The following is a 24,225-nucleotide window of genomic DNA, read 5'->3' on the forward strand; positions in this document are numbered from 1 at the left end:
CCCCCAAAAGGAAATGTCTTCATTACCTGGAGTCTGAGAGTTATTTTCTTATATTTTATCTTAAATTTCGTATTTTTACTATGGTATTTGTGTGTGTATGTGTGTGTGTGTGTGTGTGTGAGGAGTCTTCCCATTGAAGTGACTCATGGCTTTGGGTAGGCTGGCCAATAAGCCCTGCGGGGCCGCCTTTCTCTGCCTTGCAGTTCTGGGGTTACAGGCACTCAGAGTCACGCCTGACTTTCTGTATAGGTGCTGGGAATTTGAACTCAGCTTCTCATGCTTGCATAGCTGTTAGTTTTGTCTAATGAGACAGTTCCCTAGCCTCTATGATAATTTTTATTTTGAGTAAATGATAAGATTTTTACTGTTGAAATAAGTGATCATAACAGAAGATACAAATAAACCATTATTGTGATCCATGGTGTGAATCAGGCAATGCTCTGGTTTTCTGTGGCTGAGGAACAGTGCCACTCTCACTGGCTTAAAGTAACCTTTTTTTTTTTTTTTTTTTTTAAAGCTATGTTTTTTTTTTTTTTTTTTTTTTTCAAGACAGAGATTCTCTGTGTGGCATTGTTAGCTGTCCCGAAACTCTCACAGAGATCTACCTGCCTCTGCCTCCCGAGTGCTGGGAATAAAGGTGTGCACCACCATTGCCTGGCAATCTATGTTATTTTTGAGAAAGGCTTATAAGCCCAAGCTATCCTAGAATTCATTGTTGTAGCCCAGGCTGGCCTTGAACTCTCCGTTCTCCTGCTTGTGACTCTTGAGGGTTGGGATTATAATGTACCGCTCTGACCAGATTGCTCTCTCTCACACTCTCTCTTTCCTTTCTGTGGTCAAGAGCTTAGAAGGAAGTGAGTTAGCAGGTCGCTGCCTGCCAACATGACTCGGGCAGCTCCCTTCTCCTCTCGCTGATAGGGCGCCCTTGTCGCCTGTGGGCAGTCCCCCTCTCTAGTGAGGTCCCATTCTCTCTGGCGTCCCCCTGTGGTATATGCCGTATGCAGCCATGGGTTAGGAGAGACTGTGTCCCACGTGTGAGCCTCCGGAGCGCAAGTATTTCTATAGTCGAGAAGAGAAAGGCTACACTCTTCAGCAATGTGATCTTGCCGCCATATTTCATCGTATTGAATCGTATTCACCGAGGAATTGTCTGTTTCCTTTGGAAAAATGTCTTTCAATAACATTTTACAAAGGATCTGCAATTTTTTTTCTCTTCAAAGTTGCTTTTATTTATTTTTGAGTTAAGTTGAATTTTGCTTATCTAGTCTTTAAGAGTTTCACAAGTGTGTACAAAGTTTTTTGATCACTCCCCACTCCAAGCTCTCTCAGGGAAACACTGCACCTGTCCTGGCCAAACATCACCGCACCCTCTTTAAAAACAAAAACACAACAACAACAAACTCAGTCTCTGGTGCTTCGGGTATGCACAGGGTTGCAGGACCAGCCTCTAGCGCATGGGCAGCCTATGAGAGGAGAGGCTTGACACCCCCAAAGGAAATGGACTCTTTCTGCTAGCTGCCCTCAGCTGCCAATGGCTTTGATCTGGGGGTGGGGCCTTGTGAGCCCCTCCTCCGTTCGTGCTGGCTGGATCTTGCACAGGCTGCACACAGGCAGCCACGGCAGCCATGGCCCTGGTGTCTGGAAGACGCTATCTCAGAACAGCCCTCCTGACTTTTAGCTTAGAATCTTTGTCCCCTTGAACCTCGGGGTGGGGGTGAACACTCAGTCATTTATTATTCTCTGTTCAAGTTGCGTTTCCGTATGAGCTACAGCGCACTCCAGGTTTTGCTTTTGAAACTGTCGCCCAGCTGTCCTCAGACTCCCCGAGGACTGCCATTCCGCCCATGCACTGACACACCTACGGAAACGCTTACAGAACTTAAAGATGTTTTATGCTTTGAGCCAGTTAGTTGTGGAGCTTTTTACAAAAGTTGCTCTTCTGTTTGGGAAATATTTCTATTTCATCCAAGTGAAGTTTGAAGCAGATCAGCTAACAGGGTGTCTAGCCCCAGACAACAGGAATCAAATTGCTAGGATTAAACTAATAACTTCATGTCTCCAGCAGTCACCACCAGAGGGAGCCCTTGCACTTTTCCCCCTCAGGCAAGGTTGCCAGGCTGCTGAAGAAATGGGATACCTCGCTGCATTGGCAGGTAGGGTGCGGAGAGGCTACTTAGGGGCTCCTCAGTCACCAGTCTGCTCCTAAGTTATCCTGCTTTGCCCTTTGGAAGATGCTACTTTCTCAGTGGAGATGCAAGGACATAGTTTCCAAAGCAGGAGGGCTGTATAGATCACCCGACATGTCTCTAAGTTACTGTGTGTAGAGGGGCTCTCCCCTCCAAAGCACCGGCAGGCAGTGCATGAGACAACCAGGGCTGAACTCAGGCCCCCAAATTTCACACCATAATGAGAGTGGAATTGGGGTGAGTATTGGCTGGCCGTTATTTACTTTAATGAGCTGTGAGGTGGGTGAGGAGGCTGTGGGAGGACGCATGCCCAAATGCTGACCTGGGGCTGGGGGAGGTTTTGTTGTGACTGTTGGTTTTTGCAGGGAATCAGAGTGCCTAGGTGCAGTGGGTCTGGCATTCTCTCATTTCAGCCCAGGGCGGAAGGTTGGCGCAGGGAGGGTCTGGAGTTCAAGGCCAGCTGGTGGGCTGTAGCAAGATCCCGCCAGAAAAAAGAGAGAGGGAAAGGGGAAGAGAGGAAGAAGGGAGAGAGGAGGTGAGAACAGAGGAGAGTTAGACTGGCTGCTACGAAACAGCCTTTTCCTTTCTGGTGAGGGGGAGGCGTTCCGAGACAGAATTCTCCGTGTAGCTGTCCTGGAACTCCCTTTATACACCAGGCTGGCCTCAAACTCACAAAGAGCCGCTTGCCTCTGCCTCCTCAGTGCTGGGATTAAAGGTGTTCGCTACCACCCTCCGACGGAGACAGCCTTAATGTCCAGACTCTGACTGGATCAATGCTTCCATTTATTTTATATTTGGGATCCTGTCACCTACTTTAATAATCTGATCACCACATAAATAAACTGGTGGTTTCAGTTAATTTCATTTCATTTGATGATTTCCAGACCTCATGGTTTTCTTCTGATTCAGACCGACTTTTCAACTGCAGTGTGGTTATTGGATGCTCTTTTCAGAGGATGCGGAGTTGAGTTTTCTCTCTCCTACTTGGCTCTTTTCAAGTCTCTTGTGGCTGCGTGAAGTGGTTTTTGTAGTGTTCTTGTTATTGTTCTGTCTCCCGAGCCACCTTGATAGAAAGTTTCTTTGAAGTCTGTCGGCACTTTTAAAGCCTCTCTGATTCTCTATGTGTCTTAGAGTGAGCCCCTCACAGTGGGTCCAGGAGTCAGAATAAGTGCATGGAAGTTTGTGTCACACCCTTGTCCCTAAGCTCCCCTCAGTATGTTGCAGAAGACGGGCACAGAGAGACGGTAAGAGCTAGAGACTGGGAAGGACCAGGGCCAAACAGTGTCTTCTGGATGTTACTGGACTCTTAGGAGCTTACAGCAGGGGTATACAAGACCAAGCCAGTTACATTCTAGTGTGTGCACGTGTGTGTGTGTGTGTGTGTGTGTGTGTGAATGAATGGCTTGTGTGCTCTTATCTGTGTATAGGTTTGTCCATGTGTGGGTATGTGTATGTGAGTGCAGTACTCATGGAAGCCAGAAGAGGGCATCAGACTCCTGGAACTGGAGCCGTGAATTGCCTGACATGGATACAGGGAACGGAACTTGCTCTTAACCACTGTGCTGTCTCTCTGATTCCTGTAGGAAAGATTTTAAGCATTTATTTGGCCTCGATTTTGAAATAAAAATCAACAACTTTGTGATTTCTTGCATACCTTTTGCAACTCACCCTCCACTCTGTTTATTGCAGTGCTGGGATTGAACTCCCTAGATGCCAAAGCTTCCCAAATGCGAGGCAGGAACTCTACTCCTAAGACACACATCCATCCTATTGATCTATTTCACCTAGCTTGTGCAAAAAAGCTTATAGAGAAACATGAGAAAAAGATACATATTTACCTTTAGTTCTATATTGTTGCAGTGCAATCCGTTTTCACGTGCATCTTCATGTTCAAGGTGGAATGGCTCTGCTAAGCAGGGGACCCAGGAAGAGCGGCAGTGTGGGGAAAGCAGAAAAAAGATCCCAGGGCGTTTTCTAGCTCCCTGAAGGTGGATTTCTTGGTTGGTATTTCAATTTCTAGGTGACATGATGGATTTTCAAGGGAAGGAGAATTAGAAGTAGTTTTAAAAGTGTGCACTGGGGCTTTGGGGTGGGGCCTGGCTGGGTGGTGGGTGCCTGTCTGTGTGAGGCCCAGCACTGCCAAGGAAAAGAAGTAAATGCACGTCAGGTCAGTGTCCTGCTCCTCAGCCGCGGCCAATGAGGGTTTCTCCATCAGTGTCTTCTGTTTGTAGCGCGCCATCTGTAAAATTTAGCAACAGAGCCACAAGGCAGTGAAGATTTCAAGCTGGGTGACACCAAGCGCCTCATGTTCCGCTCAGAACACCTTTAGAACTAGGCAAGGACACACGCTTGTTGTTGCAGTTCAGGAAGCGTAAGCAGACGGGTTGCTTGGGCCAGAAGTTCAAGCCTCGGCCCCGGAGGGAGGCTTCATCTTAAAGACAAAGAAAAGGGAAAAGAATCAAATAAGTGCGAGCCATTGTTGTAAACTCTAAAATCCTGTATTAGAGACGTGGCGGCCAGAGGGTTGTCAGTGCAGGGCCTGTCTGGACCATGAAGCAAATCCAGTGCAGCCCAGGGAACTTACCAAGACCCCGACTCAGTGAGATTCATGGAGAGCTAAGGCTGTAGCTCAGTGGCAAGAGGACCGGTACCGTGCACAAAGCCCCAGGTTCAAACACGGTTGATTACTAAAAATGTTTCATATATCTTACACCTTTTTCTCTACAAATATTATTCGGTGGGCATAATGAATGAATATGTTAAAAGTCATTATTGTTGGGAACTGTTATTTGTGTTCAATAACTTGATGAAGAATGGGCTGACTACTTACCTGAGTGCTGAAATACCCTGTCTCCTATTGTGTGCAATAATAGATTATTTTTTCTTGGATTTAGATTTCCTCCTTCCTCACCCCTGAAGCCATATCCAAAGAGGCCCCTGTATCAAAGAGATGTCATTAAATTTCCAGAGTGGAATGATCCCCCACCAGGCACTTCACAAGAGAACATTCCAGTGAGGCCGATTGTGATGGTAAGTGCCCTGACTAAAAGACATGGGCTCACTGCTGGCAGTCACTGGCTGCTTGGGAAGAGGAAGTCATTGTGTCCTCTGTGTGGCCATTGGTGGGTTGCTCATAGCCAGGGGACAGTACCACAGCCACGCCCCCCACACAGTTGGCTCTGGGCAAACCCAGTGAGTAGCAGAGCAGAAACAAAACACAATGAGAAGCGATGAAAGTGAAATGGGGACTTGGTGTGGGGAGGAGCTGGAAGGAGCGAGCAAACGGCAGAGTGAGCGAGCAAACGGCAGAGTGAGCGAGCAAACGGCAGAGTGAGCGAGCAAACGGCAGAATGAGCGAGCAAGCAAACGGCAGAGTGAGCGAGCAAATGGCAGAGTGAGCGAGCGAGCGAACAGCAGAGTGAGCGAGCGAGCAAACGGCAGAGTGAGCGAGCGAGCGAACGGCAGAGTGAGCGAGCGAGCAAACGGCAGAGTGAGCGAGCGAGCAAACCGCAGAGTGAGTGAGCGAGCAAACCGCAGAGTGAGTGAGCGAGTGGGACCACAGTGCGTCTCATGCGTGCATGAGTTGTCAACAAATGAACTAATTAAAACAATAGTCATGGTTTCTCTTTTAAGATGCTGGGCTGAGTCCAGGAGGGCTTATCTAGTGAGCTGCAGGCTTTCTGATGTCTGGTTTTTACAGTGCTGGGAAGCACTGTGCCTGGCGATGGTTGAGAAGCCCTTTGACAGCGGCTCTCATTTAGTTTTCACGCTCATCCCTGACGTTTTGATGGAACGTGTGGTACCTGCTTTCTTATGCAGAAGTCAGCAGATTTCTGGTAAACTCCCCTGTGATCCCCTCTCCTGTCCTAGAGCTGCCTTGTCTTCTCCCGGACTTTATCTCAATTGTTGTATCAGGTGAGAGTGAGCTGGTAAAGCTGGGTAGTGACCCCCGACACCCGACACATGGCGTGAGCAAACATGGCTTCTTCCGGTGAAGCACACCCCCTCTCCCCCACCCCCTGCCTCCACACTTTTTTCTTAAACTATCCCTAGTACAAGTCTGCCAAGATTGAGATGATGCTAAAAAACAAAAATACAGAGAGACTCTTTGATAAGGCATTTTGGAAGAAATTTACTAACGTTATTGATGTAGGTTAATCAGGTCTTATAAGACTTGACACCGAGACAGTTTTGTTTGCAAAGATGTGATGAAACCATTTTTAGCCAGTGCAATTAAAACAAAAAAAAAAAAAAAAAAAAAAAAACAGCTCCCTCTCCCCCAAAGAAACGATGTGATGTCTCAGCTAGGAGAGGATAATTAAGGAGCTTAGACTTATCAAAGATGATCAAGGCAAGCAGTGACTCCAGTGACAGAAGAGCGGACTCCACAGGGGCTTGCTGATTTGTCAAGGATGGTGATGGCTTTGCTGCGCATTTGACAATTGTGATTTTTTTATGTGAAGTGGGAACGCCTATCAGGGGGATGGAGACAGTGACCCTGGAACTTGGAGGAGAGACTGTGTTTGGAGGTTCCTTGCTCACTCACTTAAGAAAATGTCATTAAGAGCGCCCCTGTGTGACAATTTGCCAGGCTTAGTAGAGTCAGTGATGTGTGACACCTTCTTCACCCTCACAGTCTAGTGAGAGAAAAACAGTAAAATAGAAAATAAAGTGTTAGCAAGACAATGGAAACTGCAGGGGTGCTAGCTGCTGTCCGGAATTAAGGGATGCTTAATAACTGTCAGTTCCTAGCCGAGAAAAAATTAATATGGGAACTCTAAGGAATTGGGTATCCTTCTCTTCATCCAATAGAGCCCTCTCTAGCTAGGGCTGTTGTTCAGACAACCGTTTTCTTTTTTTCTTTTTTATACTTAAATAAATGACGCCATCTATATGCCTTCCCTCTCTTCTTCTGTGCCCCGCGGAAGTCCATATGTTTATTAGCATGTGTCAACGCCTGTTCAGAGTCTCATACCAGTGACAATACCTTCTCTGCTCAGTTGAAATACTCCGAGAGCTCTGAAGTGTGCCAGTCCCCAGAGCCATTCCTTTCTCCTCCAGCTGTCTGCATGCATCCATACTTCTCTTTTGATATGTTCTGGCCTGTCTCTTCTGGATTTCCCTGTACATAATATTCCAGCTCTAGACTCCTTGCTTGTCATGGGATCCACCACAATGTGTGCCCTACTTCCTGGGTGCTACCCAAACCAAGATGGTAGAGTAGGGCTTCTTCGTTGTTGCTGTTGTTCAGGGGACCATGATGCAACTTTTAGAATGAGGTTCATCAGTAAACAAATGACTCATCTTTCTTAAAGAGCTTGAGAGGTGGGTGCATGCCTGGAAGCTTAGGCAAGGTCTGGAGCTAAAGCCAGCCTAGGCCATCTAGTGAGTTCTGGGCTTACAGAGTGAGACAAAACAAACCAGAAAGCAAAGCCTTTTGTCATATCCTTTTTTGGGGGTGGTAATTTCTTTGGGAGGATTGAACCCAGTGGCTTGTTGATGCTAGGCAAGTGTTCTGCACCTGCCCAGTCCTGTCACTTGTCTAACCAACACATGAAATAAAAAACAATAGCAAAACGGGGTAAACAATTATTTGTTCTTTCTGAGGGGCAAAATTATAAGAGTGGGTTCTGGAGTCAAGATGGTGGTGTTTGGTCTTTGTGATGAGGGTTTGAATTTGCTTTCCTCTGTTAGTTCTTGTGCTTTTGTGGAAGAGTTCTGACCAGTGACACTGGTCCCCTGTGAGAGTCATCTGTCCCCTGTGAGGTAGAGATGGATTGAGAGTCATCTGTCCCCTGTGAGGTAGAGATGCTGTGAGAGTCATCTGTCCCCTGTGAGGTAGAGATGGATTGAGAGTCATCTGTCCCCTGTGAGGTAGAGATGCTGTGAGAGTCATCTGTCCCCTGTGAGGTAGAGATGCTGTGAAGAGTCATGTGGTCTCCTGTGAGGTAGAGATGGATTGAGAGTCATCTGTCCCCTGTGAGGTAGAGATGCTGTGAGAGTCATGTGGTCCCCTCCGAGGTAGAGATGGATTGAGAGTCATGTGGTCCACTGTGAGGTGTAGGTACTGTGAGAGTCATGTGGTCCCCTGTGAGGTGTAGGTACTGTGAGAATCAGCTGAGTTTATGCCTGTAAAATTCTAAGAGCAGGGTTTTGTATTCTCAGTAGTGGTCAAGTATAGCTTGTATGACTCATTTATTTCGGGAAAGAAATTTTCTGTGATATCGACGGAGAATTCCTCCTGCTAACATTTTTATCCTGGACCCATTTGTGTGTTTTAACACAATGAGGTCACACTGGGCCTCCTGTACCCGAGGTTCATCACGTGGAATAGTATGTTATGCCCATTTTTCACATTATTAAACATCAACATCATTTTAGTACCTGCATCATGCTTAATATAAAATGATTTATTTTATTTGTTCAAACCTTTATTGCTTGCTAAGTTTTTTCCTAGCTTTTCAACATATAATGTTCTAAACAATACCTTTACAGGTATTATACAGATAAATATAAATGTATTCAGGAGTACTTTTTATGATACCTTTGGAAATAGGTTTGCAGAGCAAATGTAATAGTCCAAACATATGTTTTAGATATTTAAAATTCACACATGCATCTGGCCTTTGGGTTTCATTTATAATTTGGTAATTCTTTCAAAGCAAAGGCAGGGTCTGGAGAGATGGCTCAGCCACTCATGTAAGAGCTCTTCCTACTCTTGCAGAGGAGCCAAGTTTGGTTCCAAGCACCTTGTTTGCTGGCCAGCAACCATTGTAAATCCAGGGCTGCCAGCTTCTGTGAGTACCTGACCCCCTTTAAACATGCAAAACCAAAAATTAAACAAGCAAGCAAACAAACAAACAAACAAAAAATACAACTTTCCTGCTCTTTTTCTTCAAACTAAATAAGATTTTCTGTAACAATATATTTACAAAAATATATCCTAGAAACTCATTGGGAATGTTTTCTAACATATTTTGTCTCTTACTGGCCGGAATTCTCTGTGATTGAAACAAAAAAAGTATAATTTGTGTCTAACAGCCTAACTGTGGGAGATGAACTCTTAGGAACCTGGTGCAGAGAGCTTTGTGACTTGGGCAGCCTGAGCTTTCTGAGCTGTAGCCCGTCTGCGGAAGGCCTTCTCCACGCCTCGTGTCTTAGCCACCCTGAGCGATCCACGCCTCGTGTCTTAGCCACCCTGAGCGATCCACGCCTCGTGTCTTAGCCACCCTGAGCGATCCACGCCTCGTGTCTTAGCCATCCTGAACGATTCTCCCAGGTTGCTTGCTTTTCTGCGCTTAGCGCTTGCCTAGGATTGGGTTGCTTTCCAATGTTAAACAAATTTGATATTTGCTTATAAAAGAGAGCTCTAGAAGCGATATACTCTCATTTTAATGGTTGCTCAGTTGCAACAATGGGAATCAGGCCTTTCTGAACACAATTTTGAATTTATAAAAATTTATTTTACCAGCTAGTTGGAACTCCCACAGGACATAGTGCTCTAGTGTTCTAGTGCTCACTGCCTTACTTCTTTTGCCATTCATCGTAACATGACCTCATCTTGGGTCATTCATTACTTATCTGAGGGCCAGAAAAAGAAAGCTAGCTATATTCTAACCATTATTTTCAGTCAAATTACATTTCTCATGAACTAGCATTTTTTACTGAAATGTGTATCCTCTCTCTGTCCCGCCCCGGTTCATCCCTTCTTCGTCCCCGCCCCCTCCTGACAAATTAGAATTCTGAGATGTGGTTCAAGCGCCACAGCATTGCCATCGGAGAGGTGCCTGCTTGCCGTCTTGTCCACCGAAGACAGCTGACCGAGGCCAACGTGGAAGAGATCTGGAAGACTACAACATTACAGCAGTATGCACGTTTGACTTTGAGACGTTCCAGGGATCTCTTTTCTATTTTATCTCTTCCCTACTCTCTGCAGATTTAGTTTTCTGAAATTGTTTTTAAAAAAATCCCCACTTTGCATAATCTGTACTTATCCTGTTTCACATATATAATTTAACTAACAATAGAACATCTTGAGAATTTTCTACTGTTAGACATGCAATAGTTAAAACAGGAGTTTAATTTCTTTTTCAGCTGCCCCCCACCATACATGCTTTTGCTTTGTAACCCGAATTGGCCTTGAATTCTCTTTTGTCCTTCTCAACCTTTTGAGTGCTGGGATTGTAAAGTTTTTAACTTTTAATATCACTGACATCTTAAGTTTAATAAACACATAATAGGAAATTTGGCCTTAAGTAATTTTAGTTAAAAAAGTTTCTTGGCATTCAGGTCATTGTGTGATTGAGTAATTAAAGACGTGTGCAATTGGAAAAGGAAATTCTCGGTTACTTTACACATACTCCATTTCTAACCCATTGTTAGGAAGTTTGGGTGCAATTCATGAAGACAGTGCACCTTAACGATGGGGCTTTTGAGGTGCTGAGGGGATGCACAGAGGGTAAAAGCCCTTGCTGTGAAAGCAAAGAGCTCAGTTCCAGTCCCCAGTGCCCATGTAAAGACTGACACGTCTGCCTGTTTCTGTAGCTGTGCCACTGTGGGGTAGAGACAGGTGGATTCCAGGAGCTTGCTGGCCAGCTAGCTCAATCAGTGAGCTCCTGTTCAGTGAGACTAGTCATAAAACAGGGTGGAGGGCTACAGAGAAGACATGTGACATCATTCTGTGACCAGGACATGAGCATGCATGGGTGCACGTGCTGGTTCACATGCTCACATGTATACATCATACACACAGACACACACACACACACACACCACACAAACACACATACACACACACATACACACACACAGACACACACACCACACACACACACAGACACACACACACACATCACACACCACACACAGACACACACATACACAGACACACACAAACACACACACACACCACACACACACACACAGACACAGACACACACACACATCACAGCACACACAGACACACACATACACAGACACACACACACCACACACACACAGACACACACACATACACACCACACACACACACACACCAAACACACACAGAGACACACACACACCACACACACAAACCACACAGACACACACACACACAAACAGACACACAAACACACCACACACACCACACACAGACACACACACATACAGACATACACACACCACACACACACATACACCACACACACAGACACACACACACACAGACACACACACATACACCACACACACAGACACACACACCACACACACAGACACACACAGACACACACACCACACATACAGACACACACACCACACACACACACAGACACATAGACACCACACACACACACAGACACACACACCACACACACAGACACACACACACCACACACACACACAGACACACACAGACACATAGACACCACACACACACACAGACACACACACCACACATACCACACACACACACACAGACACACACACCACACACACACAGACACACATACACCACACACACAGACACACACACCATACACATACCACACACACCACACACATACACACACACACTCACACACAGACACACACACACAGACACATAGACACACACACACACACAGAATCTTTTGTACTGCTCAGTGTTTGGCAGTACTGAAATAGTGATTACAGTACTTTGAAACTTTTTAAAAATTATTTTAAGAATAAATTATCTATCATTTTAGTTTACAGAAAATCCTTGGCCTGGATTCCTTAGAAGAAGTTTTAAACATCAAACTTGTCAACTCCAAGTTCATCATCCATAACGTGTATAGCGTCAGCAAGCAGGGAGTCGTCATCTTGGACGACAAGTCAAGTAAGTGCACGTCAGGCAGCCGTTAGCTCTGGTCTGACCACACACTGGCTACGCCGATCCCTTAGTCCCCATTGACCCCTTCCTCACCTCAGCTCAGCCCACGCCCTCACAGCATAAACCCTGCTCTCGGCGCCTTTGAATTTTTCCTTCATCTTCCTTTTTGGAGCAAGAGAGTCGTGTTATCCGTAACGCCCATGGTGGGCCACAATGATCAGACTGACTTTGTTTGAGATCCTCCTGCCTCAGCTGACAGGCCTGTGTTATCATACTTTACCCAAGACCAATTAAAAAAACAAAACAAAACAAAAAACCCTCTCTTACAGGTAAGGTAGGACTGGAATTGGATGGGGCTTTGAATTCTCAATGCGGAGAATCAGCGGGGGCTGAGTGACACTGGTGCAGGACTTGGGGGACACGTAAACTATTACTAAACTGAGGCTGAAGCTCCTAGCAGTGGCGTGTATAGGAAGGGGTCACACGGGACACAGTCCCTCCGTCAGGGATGCGGGATAGTGGGTTAGTATCAAACTGTAGCAGCAGGTTTCTGTGCATGGAGGAGTCCACATCTGCGACATACTCCTAGACCTGTCCAAATCCTCTAGAGTCAGAGTCATACCTTGAGTTGGCACTTAGACAAGAAGTCAATTTTTGTTTTACTAAGTTTCTCCAGAAAAAGGAAAGGTTTTACAGTTCTCAGGTGGAACAACACTACAGGCTGCTTCCCACCACATAGAATCACACACAAGCTCCTCTCCCCTGCAGGACCAGAGGGAGGAGGCTGCTGATTTTTTTTTTCAGTTTCAATTTTTTTTTTTAATTATTTTTTATTTTACATGCCGATCTCAGTTCCCTCTCCCTCCCTCCCTTTTACCCTCTCTCGCCCCTCACATGCACACTGACCACCCTCCCCTCCCATTCCCCCCACCCCAATTCCATATGTAGGGGAATGCCATCCAGGTGGGGTCAAGTAGATCTGTCAGGTCATTTGAAGTAGGGACTAGGGCTTCTCTCCTGTCTCTAGATTAAGGCAGTTATCCCTCCATGGGGGATGTGTCTGCAAGGTCCTTTTGTGCACCAGGGATACATCCTGGTTCCACTGTCTGAGGTCCCTTAGACTGCTCAGTCTTTTTGGCTGAGACCCATATTCAGGGGGTCTGAGTCATTCCCATGCTGGATTCCCAGCTATCAGTCTGGGGGCCCGTTAGCTCCTCCTTGTTCAGGTCAGCTGTCTCTATGTGTTTCTGTAACCTGTTCTTGTCCTCTCCGTCTGCATCTGGATTCTAGTTCGACTCAGTGTTTAGTTAAGGGTGTTTGCTTCTGTTTCCAACAGGTACGAGATGAAGGCTCCATGATGGTGGATAAGTTAGTTGTTGATCTCACTATCCGGGAAGGGCATTTATGGTAGCCTTCCCACTGTTTCTCAAATTGTTAGTTGGCAGCAGTCTTGTAGGTCTCTAGACCTTTCTTTAGGTTCAGTTTTCTCTTCAAACCAACAATGGCTCCCTCTTTTATGTTCTCTCTCTCTCTCTCTCTCTCTCTCTTTCTCTCTCTCTCTCCCTCTCTTCTGTCCTCTGTTCCTACTCTGACTCAATCTTCCTAGTCGCAGTGCTTTCCTCTCCTCTCCCTCTCTTTCTCCTACGTCTCTCTCCATTCACTGCCCCCCCCTCCCATGTGCTCAGGGGTAAAGGTTTCATTTTTACGTGTATGTAGATTTGTGTTTCTGTGTAGGTGTATACTTATAAGTGCAATACCCACAGAGACCATAAGAGGGAGCCATCTTCCAAGCGGCAGTTGTATAGGATTGTGAGCCACCTGCTGTGGGTGCTGGGAACTGAAATCTGGCTATGAAGAGCATTATGTGCTCTAACTACTGAGCAGTCTCTCCAGCCTCTGGACTCTCTCTCCAGCCTCTGGACTCTCTCCAGCCTCTGGGCTGTCTCTCCGGCCTCTGGACTCTCTCTCGCCAGCCTCTGGACTCTCTCTCTCCGGCCTCTGGACTCTCTCTCCAGCCTCTGGACTCTCTCTCTCCAGCCTCTGGACTCTCTCTCTCCGGCCTCTGGACTCTCTCTCTCCATCCTCTGGACTCTCTCTCCAGCCTCTGGACTCTCTCTCTCCAGCCTCTGGACTCTCTCTCTCCGGCCTCTGGACTCTCTCTCTCCAGCCTCTGGACTCTCTCTCCAGCCTCTGGACTCTCTCTCTCCAGCCTCTGGACTCTCTCTCCAGCCTCTGAGCTGTCTCTCCGGCCTCTGGACTCTCTCTCCGGCCTCTGGACTCTCTCTCTCCAGCCTCTGAGCTGTCTCTCCGGCCTCTGGACTCTCTCTCCAGCCTCTGAGCTGTCTCTCCGGCCTCTGGGCTTTCTCTCCGGCCTCTGGGCTGTCTCTCCGGCCTCTGGGCTGGGCTTATTTTAGCAATGTTACTGTTACTGTAAGGCTGACTTACTACTAGAAGCCTGTGATTAATATGTGAGTGGCATTTTCTTGACCTGAAACATTTTGAAAATGTTAACAGGTAAAATGAAAACTATATTGGACCTACAGAACATACTCCCCCCCCCCCCAGTTTGATGCTGAGGATTGAACCCAGGGTCTCACATATAATCATGTGTTTTTCTGGTCCAACCATCCAATTCTTTCTTTTAACTATAGCTTTTAAAAGTACATCCTATCCTTAGAGAAAATGCTATGCCCGATGCATTTAAGTACCTGTTATAGCATTGCTGCTAAAGAAAAGAAAGATTTCTATATTTTAAATGTTCTAGTACGCAAATTGGTGAAATGTCTCATAGTGCCTGGGCAAATAGAATACCGTGTGTGTGTGTGTGTGTGTGTGTGTGTGTGTGTGTGTGTGATTGACTTATAAAGAGATGAATAAAATATCTTTTGTATTTTCCTTTCTACAGAAGAACTTCCTCATTGGGTCCTGTCAGCCATGAAGTGTTTGGCAAATTGTAAGTACTAATTATCTGCCAGTTTTATAAAATTAACGGAAATTAGTGCCTTGAATTAGAAAACACTCCTGCTCAATGGGCTGGACATTGATTTGACACCTGTGCGGCTGGCAGGGAATTGTTTGGCAGATGCATGACTTAGTGAAAGTGTTGCTATATCACAGTCTTAAAGGCAGGCAGCCCTTCCTTGGCCTCGGGGATGTAGTCATACATCAAGCCTCTGCCATTCCCAGGGGAATATCTCAGGGGTGAAAGAAATGAGTGACAGCATATATCATATAGCAGCAGCTACCTGCTAATGGTCCCAAAAGGTGGCTCTTAGTGTCTGCGTGCTCACATCTCATTTGCTGGGCAGCTGCTGTCCTCTCCGAGGCGGCCGAGGGCAGTGTTTTAAAGGGACAGCTGTGTTTTAGAGGACCAGCCTGGCTGACCTGCAGGATGACTTAGAAGGAGAGGAGCCTGCATGCTGTCTCAGAGCCTGCATGGGAGATCTGGAAGCCTGGACAAGGGTGGGCCCAAGAGAGTATTCATGGGCATATAAACCCTCTTGAGCAGACACATGGCATGCATTTCTTTGGCTAGGTCCCAGTAAAGGAGTTTTTTAGGGATACCATAGAGAGCCATTTCATGATGTCCCAGGGGATTGAATGTCATATCCAGAATGGTTTCCTGTGTTACAGCTAGGAGCTCTTAGCTCCCGAAATTCTGTGGGAAGAATTTCCTTGAACTCATTTTTGTTGCTTAGTTCGTTCTCCTGAGCATGCCGGTCTCTGCTGGCCTGAGCCTGGTCACTGAAATTGCACTCCTTTTCTTCTGTGGTCCTCCTGGGACAAAGCTGTTTTCCTCCAGGTTCTGGGACCTCCACTTTGCCTGCCAACATCGTAGTGTAAATCTGCACTGAGGGCGTTTGCTGCCAAGTCGTGCAGGTCATCTTTTATACCTCGTTGGACCCGGAATCTGTTGGGACTTTCCTGTGCCCTCTGTTGGCACAGGACATAGCCTGGCCCAGCCTGATTCATTTTCCACGGCTCTCCAGCAATGCAGCTGAGTAGGTTTCTTTTAATAGTCGGGCAGTGATTGGTTAGAGTCGAGAATGAATTAACAAGGTAGAATGTAAAATCTTTCTCGTTGTCTTTTTAAAAAGCATTTAGAATTTCATTAGTCTGAAGTAGTTTGTTAGGAGAAACTGATTATTTCACTCAACAGTATGACTGTAGGCTATTACAGTATGGCTAATGAACTAAAGAAGCTGCACAAATTTCTTGGTAGCTCATTTATTACGTATTAACAAATTATTATTTTATTAACTTTTTTAAGTATAGGAAAATGTTGACATTTCAAAGAAAATTATTTATATGAATAACGTTTGCCTCGACTTGAAAAACATGTTTTTCTTTTAAATTTCAGATTCATTAGTGTTTTTTGTTTTCATAATATATTCAGCTAATCATATTTGACCAAAAGGTGCATGTCATTTCCACGTGAAAAGCTATGACTGTAACTTGACTATCTGTACATCCCACACCTGTGGCAGACTGTATGGTACTTAGAAGTAGCTGCCTCATTAATCATTTTTTCTTTTTTTAAAGGGCCCAACTGCTCAGATTGGAAGCAGCCTATGTACTTGGGATTTGAAAAAGATGTCTTTAAAACAATAGCGGATTACTATGGCCACCTGAAGGAGCCGCTACTCACCTTTCACCTATTTGATGCTTTCGTCAGTGTCCTAGGTAAATATATAACGAGCTTTTCGGCATGTCCATATTGAACCGTGTCTTGTCAATATTTATATGAATTATTCATTTGTAACTTTTGGAGAATTTCATGCATGAGTATTTTCTTTCCATTAGCATATGTTAATTATATATAATAATGGGTCTCATGAAGACATTTTCATACACCTATATAATGAGTTATTTCCTTTCTTCTGCCCATTCCTGCTGACTTCTTTTCTCTTCACAAACTGCCCCCTTCTGCTTTCGTGTCTCTCTTTCCTCGTGTGTGTGACCCAAACAGTTTGATTAGGTTTCCTTATCTAAGCGCAGGTAAGAGCTGTTTATAGGATCATTCCACCTTTCAGTGGCTACGCCTCTTCGGCAGCCGCCACTCACTGCTGACCGTTTCTCAGGGTAGTGTGGGGCTCCTCAGCCATCTGCCCATATAAATCTTATTCCACGATGTAGTGTGGCTGCGCCCAGTCTTACATAGGTAATCAGAGCTGCTGTGAGCTCACAGGGACAGCAGCCATAACCGGAAGGCAGCTCCACCCCTCCCTCCAGCTCACCCTCTCTCTTCACTTTTTCTGTGATGGGGGGGGGGATGCCCCGTGCACGGCAGGAAATTTACCACCCACTTATTCTCAGCACCCTGAGCAGTTGTAAGTCTGACCTAAGGGGATAGATAGCAGCACTGCCCCGTGGCTGTAAGCATGAATATTCAGAAGGTAGATAGATGATGGGTGCAACATTTACAAAACAACAGCGGGAGCTTTTAATTCCTTCCGGAGGAGCAGGGCTTCAAATCCCATCAGCAAGTGGTTGGTTACTGCCAAGTAGTCATGCCACTGTTGCTCTGGTGCAGGGTCTACAGCTGGGTAAATCTGTGGGTGACTCTGCCCTCAGTGGCCTGAGTAGTACCTTCCTGCACATTAAAAGCTAGCCATATAGTCATTTTTCAAGTAAAAAGTGATAGATTGCTTAATTCTTGCTCCAGAGACCAGTAAAAGAAAATCAAATAGTTAACCTGATTATAAAAACAAAGTAAAACATCAGCAGCTTTTATTTCTAAAGGGAGACTAGATGTCGTACAAGAGTACACTGTTGGTAGAGAAGAGTATAAATTTGACATTTACTCTTGATGACTAAATTGAATACTCTAGGTATGGCTTCATGAGCAGTCAGTGTAGGAGGTATATTGTCACTTAGAAGATCATTTAGTTTTATTACAAGAAACAAGTTTTATAGGACTATTTGATACTTGAAATATGCAGAATAAATGCAGTAACATCATTCATGTAAAACTTGTTTTTATTCTTCATATAGATTTATACCTTAGAATTTATGCCGTGAAGGAAACGAGGTAGAAAGGGGCAAAGTCCATTATTGCTATTGTTCCTTTCTTTTTGGAAATCAGATTTCCCTGTGGGATGTAAGTATTTTTTTTCTTTTCATATTGTCAGTTATGAAGAAGTGAGGGGAATTAGCATACTCTTGTTCTCAGCACCCTGGGGGTTAGCGGTCTTTCCCGTTGCGTTTTTATTCCTTTCATTTTTCTTTGCCTCTCTTCCATAGCCCTGTGTGAATGAGTTCCCTGAACTTAGCAGTGTACTCTAGATTCATGCCTTTGTAGGTTCTCTGACAGTAGCAAATACAGTCACTGTAAATGGTGTGTGTGTGTGTGTGTGTGTGTGTGTGTATGTATGGCATGGTACATATGTTGAGATCAGAGGACAACTTTGTTTAGTTGGTTTTCTCTTTCCAGATTTATACAGGTTCCACAGCAAGTGCTATCTATACCCACAGAGCCACCTTGTCTTAGGAGTGATTATTTTTAGCAGCACTGGGGATAAGTGGAGGACCTATTTAGTTTGATATGGGATTTTAAGACCAGTAAGTCTTTTGGGTATTCTATTTAAGCCCAGTTGATCTTTTATGGATGTTTTGGTTTTGATTTGATTTTTTTTTTTTAGGAGTCTCATGCAGACCCACCTGGCCTCAAACTCACTATGTAGCTGAGGGTGGATTACAGGTGTGTGCCACCTACCCAGCTCTGTTACGGAGTCTTGAGACTGTTCTGTGTTCTTGGTATTTTGTTTTAAGCTGGGTTTAATTGGGGCTTATAGACATAAACATCTCTTGGCTAATGATGAGCGCTTGCTGCTGTTTCAGATGCTCCTGGACTAAAAGAGTAGCTTCTCATTATCCTTACTCAGTGCCATTAGCATTGGCTAGCCTAGAGTTCTAAAGACTGGATTGAAAAATCAATTCTTATAGTTTATTCTCATTTTTCATTTTTCTAATATTGTGTAGTAAAATTATTTGATTTGGAAACAGAATGACTTGAAGCATTTTTTTAAACACAATTTCTAATTTGAATCTTTTTTTTTTTTTGCCCTTCACAATTATTCATTTTGAGCTGAGCTAGTAGTTAAAGCTGGCTCCTTTCCTAATTGATATCAGAATTAGTTGTCATAAAATGTAAAGAATTTGGCATAGAGAATGATAGGCATTATGAATTTATTGCTTTTAGCTATAAGCCAGAATACACTATACCCTTAGTTAGGGTTTCTATTGCTATGTGGAGACACCATGACCATGGCAACTCTTATAAAGGAAAACATTTGATTGAGGTGACAGCTTACGGTTTCGGAGGTTCAATCCATTATCATCATAGCGGAGAGCATGGTGGCTGAGAGTATGGTGGTGTGCAGACAGACATGGTGCTGGAGAATCCTATATCTTTGATTCACAGATGACAGGAAGTGAACTGAGGCACTGGGCAGTATCTTGAGTATATATGAGACCTCAAAACCCACCTCCATGGTGACACACTTCCTCCAACAAGACCACACCTACTCCAACAAGGTCACAGCTCCTAACAATGCCACTCCCTTTGGGGAGCATTTTCTTTCAAACCATCCCAGCTATTGAATGCATCTGGTAAAATGTATTAACCTGCTTTGTTATCAATCCTTCCAAAGTGAACGTTCATGAGACTCCTGTATTGGAGATCACTTTTTTTTTTTTTTTAAAGTATTTTCCTGTAGTGACAAAAGAAAACCTAGACTATGGCAGATTGTAATTTGTTTACATGATTAACAAAGAGTATCTAGTACAGTCTGTGGACAAAAGATATTATCTAGAAATGTAGATTGAATTTCATAGAGTGGATTCATCTCTTAAACTTCTTGACTTGGATTGAACTAGGGGGTGGCCTTGATTGAAATCACATATTGCCTGGTTTGAAGCAGGGTGTTGTCTTTTAAAGTAAGTAATCATCCTACTTTGTGTGGAAGCTGAAATTGTGCAGCATTTTTCAATGGACGTGATTGTCACGTTAGTGCATATTCTTCTTTTGAGCTTCATGCGTTTGCTTGATTGAACATGGTAGGCCTTGTGACCAGAGCTATGACCCTGAGAGCTGTTAGTCATTATTGAGTATGAAATTGGGCGTCTTAACTCCATTTTAATAGTTTTCAAAGGAAGGACACAGCTGTGGTGGCCCATGCCTAGAATCCCTGCACTTGGGAAGTTGACATGGGGAGAGCACTCAGTTGAGGCCAGCCAGGACCTGACTCAGGAATCAGACAACATTTATTTAATAAGTGTGGGGAAGAGGGTCAGGAAGGAAAGAACAAAACAGAACCAAGCCAGCTGTCCACAGCTGTTCTTTATTTTCCAAGATGAGTATCAACCTTTACTCACACTCCACCTCCCACCACAGAGTCCATTGGCTTGTGCAGCATCTGATAATTTGCATATTGAGGGTGGATGAAGGTGGATAAGCAAATGAGATGGGAGTCAGGTAGGTGTTCAGAAATGAGTGATCCTCCTGTAGATTTGTGCTAATCTTCTATAAATATCCTCTAAGTACCTCTGGTTTGAACTGTGTGTGTGATTTTTAAAAAAGAAACTTGATTAATTTACATATTTTAAGAAACAGGAGGTGCATATGCAAATTTATATTTATGGCTTTTTAAAAAGAAAATTAGAAGGATCTGGTAGTCTGGGGCTTGGGGTTTTGGTGGTACAAGTCAATGCTGTATGGATGCTTCCAGCAGAAGGAGCAAGGGTTTGGGGACACGGACTCCAGCTTGCTGCTACATCGCTTCTCAGTTCCCGTTTCTTGTTCATTCCATTTCAGCTGTGGTGCCTGGTTTCCCTGCTATCGAACTGGAGGCTGAGATGACAGCTCTTTGTTGTTTATCATTTCCTCCTGACTGGAGTCTTAAAATGGCATTCATTCACTGGCGTCACTATGCACTGGGTCATCTGACTCAGGAGTTAAAATCTGTGTGTGGCCCACACCTGCCAGAGAATTGTGCAGGCTTATAGTGTAGAATATCCAAGTGACTAGTTAGTGTGCATGCCCAGACAAAGGGCTCTTGTTTCTGTGTGCTTGATGTTCTTGGTGGTGATGTCGCCTGCTTTCTGGGCTCACGTCTTGTGACTGGGGCTTTTGAAGATGCAGATGGACCAAGATAAAGATGTCTATTTACCATCAAATGTTTCCAGTGATTGTTGAAATAAAGTGGAGTTGGGTATTCCCTAGAGGTAGCAATTTAGGGAAGTGTCTAGATTTTCCTTGGATCTAACCAAATGTATAAATTACTTATAGCTATGATCACTAAGAAGATTGACAAAACTTTTGGGAAGAAATTCCAAGATTCTTCCCATACCATTTCAGCAAGATACAGATATTTTTAAATGCAATATGGTTCATTTTTATCCAGTATTTGGATGAGTAAAGAACTTTCTGAGCCTAAAAGCCAAAGGGATTATTACGTGCTGTATTTGAGATTCGTGTAAGAAACAACATCATCTTGAGAATAGGAGAGCCTATATGTGTTTTTGAATAATTCCCTGTGGTAACCTGCTTACCTTTTCCTAAAAGTCTCCAAAGAATTAGGTTCTCTTGCTATGTCTTTCTTTAAGCAAAAAAGAAAAGAAAAGAAAGAAATCCAATTGGTATATATCTTAAATCCTTTTGCTTCAATGTGGTCTTTTTTCTTCTTTTATATCTGTTTTCAATACAAATGCAACTTTGACACCTCCCTCCCCTTTTAACCAACAACTCCGTTGGCCTTTCTGGGAGAAACTAAGTGAAAGGATAATGTTTTCAGTAAGCGATGTTAGCGCAGCTGGAGAAGGTAAGCTTCTGTCTCTGTCTCTTTCTCTTACTTGTTCAAACTTTATATTAGAGTGGATCAGAGAATCAAAAAAAAAAAAAAAAAAAAAAAAGTCCACCAGAAGAAAATGTAGGAGAGGCTTCTTGTAATCTTGGGTAGGGAAAGATTGTATATATTTGACTTCACTCAGAGTAGAAGGGCTTCCTGTTTGTAATACTCCACCAAGAAATGGAGAAAGGGCTCGGGGTGGGGGCTGGAAATGTGGTTCTTTTTCTTTATTCCTTCTTTGTCTGAGAATGATAGATTGTCATGCTGAGGCCCCAAATACCGACCAGCAGTGTTGTGTAATTTTGTGTAGTCTCTGATACTGCCTGCGCCAGAACAGCACCCACCCGTGGCCCCTGCTGGCCGTCAAAACCAGCTCCTGGGTAGGGTGCAATTGCCCACGGATAGCAGCAACAGCCCCAACAATGGCCGAGGAAGACATGGGGCTGACACAAGTACCTGCCTCATCCAGGGTCCAAAATGGAGACCTGTCCCGAGTGGGCCAGGACAGGCCAGCTCAAGGGCAGCTCTCCCGTAACAGCTTCTCACCACAGGAGGGTGGGCAGATCATGAATGGTGTTGAGATTCACACCAGCAGGGCCCTTGGCTCTCAGTCAGAACTTACAGAAAGAAAGAAGTTGAGGTGTAACAAGTGCAGACTGGGCCATCCATCCATCCATCCATCCATCCCACCCCATCCATCCATCCATCCATCCATCCCACCCCATCCATCCATCCATCCCACCCCATCCATCCCACCCCATCCATCCATCCATCCATCCCACCCCATCCATCCATCCATCCCACCCCATCCATCCCACCCCATCCATCCATCCATCCATCCCACCCCATCCATCCATCCATCCCACCCCATCCATCCATCCATCCATCCATCCATCCATCCCACCCCATCCATCCATCCATCCATCCATCCATCCATCCTACCCCATCATCCATCCATCCCACCCCATCCATCCATCCATCCATCCATCCACCCCATCCATCCATCCATCCATCCATCCATCCATCCATCCCACCCCATCCATCCATCCATCCATCCATCCCACCCCATCCATCCATCCATCCATGCATCCATCCACCCCATCCATCCATCCATCCATCCATCCATCCATCCATCCATCCCACCCCATCCATCCATCCATCCATCCATCCATCCATCCCACCCCATCCATCCATCCATCCATCCCACCCCATCCATCCATCCCACCCCATCCATCCCACCCACCCCAGCAGGCCTGCTAACGTTCAGGCCTGCTCATTTGTGGTTCAGACCCTCTCTGTCTCTAAGCATGGAGAAAACGGAGCCGCAGTGAGGGCCCGCGTGTCTGCAGGGCTTCAGAAAGCGCTCTTTCCATCTCTTCCCTTCACACATCTGCTTCCGCCCTGGCTTCCGTATTAGAAAAGGACTAAGTGAGGCGTCTGCTAGCGCCCTCCAGTGGAAGGGAACGCCTGTAGCAGTGTGTGTGGCCTGTGGGTGGTGTTACAGCAGTGTGTTTTGACACTGAGGTGATCCAGCCATGTCTTTATGTTTCCAGCAACTTCCAAAGTCTGTGTTTTTGTCAAACACTAGCGAGGTGTTTAACTAACCCTATTCCTCTTCTGGACCATGAATCACTTTAGAATTTTCTAACAGCATTTTCTCTCTCACAGATGCCGCTAATAGTTATCGTTTGTCAACATTTCCTCTTAGAACCACCAGAATTACACGCATGCCATTTAGACTTAGGCAGTTTAACTGCCATCTTGCTCTACAATGTTAGACTAGCAAATGGCGTCATGAAAGCTTTGTTGTTTAGTTTTTGTTTTCCAAGACATAGACATTTCTTTAGTTTGAATTAACAGTTATTCAAAGGTAAACAAAAACTAAAAATATAAGACACAAGAAAAATACTCTGGGCAACAAAAATACATTAAAAAAAGGAATATACCATTAAAACGCAAAGAGACTAGAATAGCATGTTTATTATGTATCTTAGAAAATTAGCTTATCGGAGTCCATTCCCTATGAGGGGATGCTATCATGTAGGGGGGAGGGGCTTGGTCCTGCCCCAACTTAATGTGCTAGACTTTGTAGCTCCCCATGGGAGTCCTTACCTGTTAGCAGGAGTAGCTAGGAGACAGACTGGGGTTGTAGGCAAGGGGCGTGGGTGGAAGGAGGTGTGGTTGGAATCTAAAATGAAATACAAAAAACAATGCAACAATAAAAAAAGAAAATACTTTAATCCAGATGTTATGGTTAATTTTGAGTGTGAAATTGGTGGAGTTTAGAATTACCGTGGGGGGTGTGTGTGTGGCTGAGGAGATGGTTCAGTGGCTAAGAGTACTGGCTGGCCTTTCATAA

General features: G+C 44.9%; 1 protein-coding gene across 1 annotated transcript in view; it reads left to right on the forward strand.

Annotated features, from left to right (window-relative positions):
* Positions 1 to 24,225, forward strand: part of Depdc1b (DEP domain containing 1B) — a 54,644-nt gene that overhangs the window by 21,101 nt on the left and 9,318 nt on the right. Inside the window, exons 3-7 of the mRNA XM_051182935.1 lie at positions 5,081 to 5,216; positions 9,925 to 10,052; positions 11,894 to 12,024; positions 14,924 to 14,971; positions 16,561 to 16,701. Coding sequence (XP_051038892.1) covers positions 5,081 to 5,216; positions 9,925 to 10,052; positions 11,894 to 12,024; positions 14,924 to 14,971; positions 16,561 to 16,701 — 584 coding nt within the window. The remainder of the gene's footprint in view (positions 1 to 5,080; positions 5,217 to 9,924; positions 10,053 to 11,893; positions 12,025 to 14,923; positions 14,972 to 16,560; positions 16,702 to 24,225) is intronic.

This window comes from Phodopus roborovskii, unplaced genomic scaffold (assembly GCF_943737965.1).
Source record: "Phodopus roborovskii unplaced genomic scaffold, PHOROB, whole genome shotgun sequence".
NCBI lineage: Eukaryota > Metazoa > Chordata > Mammalia > Rodentia > Cricetidae > Phodopus > Phodopus roborovskii.